The following is a 7,500-nucleotide window of genomic DNA, read 5'->3' as shown; positions in this document are numbered from 1 at the left end:
TAATCTGATGATTTCATACAGTCAACACAGACAGCGTACAGGACGTGGCCGCCGGCCTGAGCCAGCGAGCCTTGTACGACAGCTCTGGTAATAGCTGGGAGGATGACAGCCACTGACCCATTCACTCAGCCCAAGTCCTGACCTTCATGTTCTGTAGAGAATGTTACATGGAGAAAATGTAATGGGATTGAATAGGAGCCAAGAGAATCAAAGCACCATGTGAGGATGACTCCACGGCATCATCAGGGCCATGCCTCTGTCTCTGCTTACAAGGGTGGATTTTTTCTGTTTAGGGGGTTGGATAGTTTGTTAGTGTAAGTTGGTGAGTTGGAAATTGACAGGAAAGTACTGAATGTGACGCACAGGAGATCCTACACTCCTTTTCTTCTTTTTTTAAGCTGAGGTTGTAAGGATTGTGGCGCTCGCAATTGGTCAAATAAAAGATGTTAAAACACCCCCCTCTCTTTCTTATTTGTGTTTGTGTGTTGTGTGTGACACACCTCTCCCTTTCTCCTACTCTCTCTCTCTCTCTCTCTCTCTCTCTCTCTCTCTCTCTCTGGGTGTTTGTCTCTATTCCCTCTCTCTTGCTTGCTCTTCCTATCCTCTCTTACCTGGCTGACCACCAGTCGTCCGTTGTTGGATTCGGTGGCGTAGATGACCCACAGGCCATTCTCGTCCACGGCCAGGTCGATGTCGGATTTGCCGCCCCAGCGGTAGGGCGAGGTGTCGTGGTAGTTGGCGTTGGCGATGATGGCCTCTCCGCTCTTGATGCGCGTGCGCAGGTCGTACTTGACGATGTTGCGCGTGCGCTCCTTGTTATAGAAGACCGCGCCGTCATACACCACGAAGCCTGTGCCGTCCACTCGGTTTGGCAACCTGGGAGTGGACGGGAAGATAAGGAAATGACCCATTCATCACACAAATACACACACAAATACACACACAAATACACACACTCATACACACACACACACACATACACACACAAATATCTTCATCTTACAGTAATCAAAAGTGAAACCTGCATTATCATGGTTACTGCTTTGCCAATAGTTTCAGGCCCACTTAATCACCTAATTAATATGTACCACTATTTAATATCTCTTATTGCACCACTTTCAGTGGTGCAGGTTATAAATAGTGCATTATAATGAATACATAATTATCTTTTCTGCACTTAGTAATTAAGCACATAAAGCAATTAAGCAGTCAAATTATAATAAGTGCATCATCTATCTTAATTTAAAAACAAAAATAATACATAATAATATATTATATTATATAATATATAATAATGAGTTAATGGACATTAAATGTAAAAAGTGATTTGCACAGTGTGGTAATGCTCTACTGAGGTACTGTACAGGCCTCTGATAGCAGGTGATAGGGACAGGCCGGTGCTCACTTGTAGGTGGTGGTGGCTCGGTTCTGGCGGAAGTCCTCCCACGAGGCGTACTCGTAGAGCATGTCGGTGCGATAGGGCGTCCAGGGCATGACGTAGAGCCGGTCGCCCGACTGCAGCGGGTCCTTGCACCACGCCCCAGACTGGTGCTCGGCCTCCTGGAGCGAGCTGGCCGCCTGGACCCGCAGGAGAGTCCCCGGACACACAAAGACTAGAGAAGACAGGACCAGGAGAGGAGAGGAGAGAGGGAGGAGAGGAGAGAGAGAGAGGCATGGAGGAGAGTGGGAGGAGAGAGGGAGATGAGAGGGAGGAGAGGAGAAGAGAGGAGAGTGCAGGAGAGAGGACAGAGGGAGGGGAGGACATAGAGAGGGAAGGGAGGAGAGGAGAGAAAGAGGAAAGGACACAGCAAGGGATGAGAGGTGAGAAATAGAACAGAGGGAGAAGGCAAAGAGAGGGAGGAGAAAGAGAAGAGAGAGGAGAGAAAAGAGAGGAGAGAGGGAGAGAGAGGAGCCAGGAGAGGAAAGGATGGTGAGAGGAAAAGAGGGAAGAGGTGAGAAGAAATATAGGGGAGAGGGAAGAGAGGAGAGAAAAGAGGGGAAAGATGAAGTAGAAATGGAGGCAGGGGGAAAGAAAAGAGAGAAGAAAATGGGAGACAGAGATGAAGGAGGAGAGAGAGAGAGAAGGGAGAGCAAAGAGAGGGGGAGATAAAATAGAAATAGAGAGAAGCAGACGGGAAGCAGAGATAGATGATAGCAGGATATAAAGAGAGAAGATAAGAGAGAGCGAGAGAGGGAGAGAGGGAGGGAAGAGGTAAAAGAGGTTAACCAGGAGTAAAATAAGGTGGAGAAAAAAGCAAGGGAATAGAAACAGAGTGGATGTGAGAGTGGTGCAGACGGCAGGAAGAGGGTCAACAATTTGGGTTTTGAAGGGCAGGAGGACCAGAAAAGGGAAACGGAGAGATAGAGAGAGAGAACCGGAGAACAAAAAGGCAGGAGGAGGAAGAGGAAGGGTGAGGGGGAGAGGGGGGGGGGGGTGGAGGACATGAGATAAATGAGCACATTTCAAATGAGAGAGTCTAAACGCTCATTTGTTAAGTATCTGCAGAAGTGGACGGTGAGTCGCTTGGCTGGCGGGACGTGATAAATGGGAGGGACGAGGCTGCGGGTGCTCAGAAAGCCTGGCTAATTTTAACCGGCCTACTTCAACTTCCTCCGCCTGCACCGCTCCGCTCCACACGGCAACGGCACGGCAACGCATCAGCGGCACGGTTCTGCTCACCGCGTCTATTTAAAGCCCCTCCCCCCCCCCTTTAAAGGCTCTTTTACCTTCCGCTGGCTGGCTGCCGTAGCCCAGGCTAGTGTGTGTGTGTCACGCAGATTCGTGTGTGTGTGTGTGTGTGTGTGTATGTGTGTGTGTGTGGTGTGAGGACAGATGTTGGAGCAGTGGCGGTGATGATGCTGATGCCAATCAGAAGCTCTAGTGTCACACAGAGCCCGCTGGGAGCGTTGTTTTTATCCAACGCTATTTACAGGTCGTATGAATAAGCACAGGAGCTCTTTATCACTCTCACACACAACACATAGACACTGAGACGCAATGCACACACACACACACACACACACACACACACACACACACACACATTCACACACACACACACACACACACACACACACATACGTACACACTCACACTCAAGTTGCACTCCCATGCCAAACATTTCACACCAATATATACGCCCTCATCCTTTTTCTCTGACACCTATACATACAATCAGACTGACACATACACACAATGCTCACACACACACACACACACACACACACACAGAGAGAGAGAGAGAGAGAGAGAGAGAGAGAGAGAGAGAGCCCCAGTCAGTCCTTTCTGTGCACTCAGAGGGAGGGAGGACACAGGGGAGGCCGGTAAATTAGCTGGCTGTCGCACACTCTCCACCAGCAGCACTGGGACCCTGTGTGTGCGCTCTCTCCACACACACACACTCTCTCACACACACACTGTTGTGCGCTCTCCACCAGCAGGAGCAGAGGAGACATCTCCAGCAGGCGCTGCCTTCATCAGCACCGAGACACACGTGTGTCTCTGTATGTGTATGTGTGTGTGTTTGTGTGCGTGTGTGAGAGAGAGAGACAGAGACAGATAGAGAGAGAGAGAGAGAGGGAAGCCATGGCAATGAAAGGAAGGATAACTCCCGGCCTTGGCCCAGGCTTCCATACACTCAAAATCACACACTCACAAACGCACGCACGCACACACACACACATACACACACACACACACACACACACACACACACACACACACACACACACACACACAGGCTCTAAAAGGCAAGGGTCCCACAGGGAATAGTAAACAGTCCCATGCTGCTTTCTTAATGACTAGGCTGGGCCTCATCGCTGCCAAGGGTTTGCTGTCTAGGATGGGTCTGCACACAGAGATGACCGCCCTCACACTGAGATCATATGGTGTGATTACCGCACATACTGTACATCAATACATGTATGCACACACACACACACACACACACACACACACACTAACACACAGATGACCCTCCTCACACTGCTCATATGGTGTGATTACAGCACATACTGTACATCAATACGTGTATGCACACACTAGCACAGACACACACGAACACAGACCTGAGCACAGACACACACACACACAAACACAGACCTGACCACACACACACACACACACACACACACACACACACACACACACACACACACACACAGACCTGAGCACACAAACAAGCACAAACAAGCACAGGCATGCACACACACACACACACACACACACAAACACACACCACCACATGCCTTCACATCTCACTTAAGCAGCCCTATGTACACAGATAGGTAAAGACACAGACATGCACACACATGGGGGGGCGCTGGTGTGTGGGAATGTGCGAGTGCTGTGGCATTTTATCAGAACTACTGAGGTAGAAACTGTGATGTTTTCTCGGCCGATGCGTCGCGGGTCTCCATCTGCAAGGCGAGGCGGGTGGTGTCTTGCTGGGTGTTCTCGGGCTAAAGCGTCATCCCCGTCGGATTTGTGTGTAAGCTTGCCCCCCCCCCTCTCTTCCTCCCTTTCTTTCTCTCTCTCCCCTTATCTCTATCACTCTCTTTATGCTGTGGAACGCTTGGAGCATTATCCAGATCCGTTCTCGTCTTTTGAGAGTATTCTCTACGGAACAGATGGAGTGAATGTTTCACATCAAAAACGGGCATGAAAAAAAATGAGTGCACCGGTGCTGTGGCAGCTCTAGAACTGAGGGTGTGTGTGTGTGTGTGTGTGTGTGTGTGGGGGGGGGGGGGGGGGGGGGTTAAGAGTGTTTATCCGACTCCCGCATCTTAAACAAACACAAGTGGCTCTACGCGGTGCTTGCTGTGCTCCAGGAGTGCCTATCCTTGCTCCCGGTAGCCGAGCCTTGCCGAGTGTTTGTGCAAAATAAAAAAGACACCCCTCAGTGTGTAGACCCCCCCCCCCCTTTAGACATCTAACCCACCTACCAATGCATAGACTAGGAGCCATTAGCCATTAGGAGAGAGTCTACGCCAAGAACAAAAGCCCGATGCTTAAAACGCGCACCACTCCACGGGAGCGACCCAGAAACAAAAAACGAAAATCCTTCAGCTTAAGAGGAGGCTTGTAATTTGAGATTGACAATGGAATAAACAGGAGGGTGAAAAACAAACACACACACACACACACACACTTATAAACACACATTCACGTACAAATACACACACACACACACTTATAAACACACACTCACGTACAAATACACACACACGCACACAAACTTATAAACACACACTCACTACACACACACACACACACACACTTATAAACACACACTCACGTACAAATACACACACACACACACACTTATAAACACACACTCACTTACAAATACACACACACACACACATATAAACACACACTCACGTACAAATACACACACACACACACATTTATAAACACACACTCACGTACAAATACACACACACACACACACACTTATAAACACACACTCACGTACAAATACACACACACACACACACTTATAAACACACACTCACTACACACACACACACACACACACACTTATAAACACACACTCATGTACAAATACACACACACTTATAAACACACACTCACGTACAAATACACACACACACACACTTATAAACACACACTCACGTACAAATACACACACACACACACACTTATAAACACACACTCACTACACACACACACACACTTATAAACACACACTCACGTACAAATACACACACACACTTATAAACACACACTCACGTACAAATACACACAGACACACACACTTATAAACACACACTCACGTACAAATACACACACACACACACACTTATAAACACACACTCACGTACAAATACACACACACACACACCTATAAACACACACTCACGTACAAATACATACACACACACACTTATAAACACACACTCACGTACAAATACACACACACACACACACACTTATAAACATACACTCACGTACAAATACACACACACACACACACACTCACGTACAAATACACACACACACACACTTATAAACACACACTCACGTACAAATACACACACACACACACACACACTTATAAACACACACTCACGTACAAATACACACACACACACACTTATAAACACACACTCACGTACAAATACACACACACACACACTTATAAACATACACTCACGTACAAATACACACACACGTACAAATACACACATGCATACACACAAATGCACAAGTGCACTTTCACACACAAATACGCATAGCAAAAATAACACACCAAAAGACAAGATATTCATCCATTCCAATCTCAGATACAAACACACACACACACACACACGCACATAGTAACTACGAGAGCTTGTGTCCACTAAGCCTGTGGGGCCTTGTCATGGGAAATGTCCGTGGGAAACGCTGGGAGTGACTGTCAGTGTGAAGGCTGTGACTAGCAGGCCTTGATACTCATTACTGCACACACACACACCCACACTTCTGTCACGGGACCCAGCCAGGGATGCTACACAATTGGCAACAGTCAGCCAGAGAGCTTTCCACCATTTTGCATTTCTGTACTGTGGTCCGGTCAAGGTCCACCATTTTGCATATATGGGGAAGCCTGGGTGGATGTGTGTGTGTGTGTGTGTGTGTGTGTGTGTATGTATGTGATGGGGTGGCAATTACTTTAGAATCTCTTACAGCTCTTATTAGGCAGGACTTGGTCTAACCTCCCATGCTGAGCTAGTTCTGGGCTAGTGGGTGGTGTGTGTGTGTGTGTGTGTGTGTGTGTGACAAGGAGCTAAAGAAGGCAGTGCTAGGGTGGTCTGAAGCAGCAGGCCATAAGGGGCCCGAGTGTGCTAATATGTGTGTGTGTGTGTGTGTTGTGAGTGTTGGTGGGTTTATCTGTGTATGTATGTGTGTATGTTGGGGGTGTGGGGAGGGCTGCCTCCTGCTCTATGCTGATGAGGTGGGGTGATGTGTGTGTGTGTGTGTGTGTGTGTGTGTGTGTGTGTGTGTGTGTGTGTGTGTGTGTGCGCGTCTGAGGGGCTCATCAGTGCCTGCCCGTGGGCTCTGCACACACGGCCTGGGAGGCTTCATTAGCAGTCTGACCTGTGCTCTCAGCTCTGCTCTCCTCTCTCTCGTGTGTACCACACACACACACACACACACACACACACACACACACACACACACACACACACACACACAAACACACACACACACACGCGCATGCACACACACACACACACCCACACACATTGCTCTCAGGCTCCCTCATGTTTACTGCAGCCTCTCCTATGTGTGCTGTGAACTCCTCTCACTCTCTCACATGCACAAACAACACACATACTGTAGGCACACAGTCACAAACACACACACATAAACACACTCACACACAGGAACATTGACACACTGCACACACACACACAAACACACTCCCACACACAACATTTGATTCTTTTTTCTAGTGTGTTGGTAACTATCTCAATCTCTAGGCCTTCCGTCAC

The 7,500-nt window shown here is 48.2% G+C and overlaps 1 protein-coding gene across 1 annotated transcript in view; it reads right to left on the bottom strand.

Annotated features, from left to right (window-relative positions):
* adgrl1a (adhesion G protein-coupled receptor L1a) overlaps positions 1–7,500 on the bottom strand; it is a 62,381-nt gene that overhangs the window by 34,316 nt on the left and 20,565 nt on the right. Inside the window, exons 4-5 of the mRNA XM_076266745.1 lie at positions 1,406–1,613; positions 612–876 (exon numbers count right to left, since the gene is read on the bottom strand). Coding sequence (XP_076122860.1) covers positions 612–876; positions 1,406–1,613 — 473 coding nt within the window. The remainder of the gene's footprint in view (positions 1–611; positions 877–1,405; positions 1,614–7,500) is intronic.

This window comes from Alosa pseudoharengus, unplaced genomic scaffold (assembly GCF_046254945.1).
Source record: "Alosa pseudoharengus isolate Yale_2024_CS ecotype anadromous, Long Island Sound unplaced genomic scaffold, YU_APseudo_1.1 YU_APseudo_1.1_scf_4, whole genome shotgun sequence".
In the NCBI taxonomy this organism is placed as follows: Eukaryota; Metazoa; Chordata; class Actinopteri; order Clupeiformes; family Clupeidae; genus Alosa; species Alosa pseudoharengus.
Note: the sequence above shows the minus strand (reverse complement) of the source record. Positions and strands in the feature narration are given on the sequence as shown.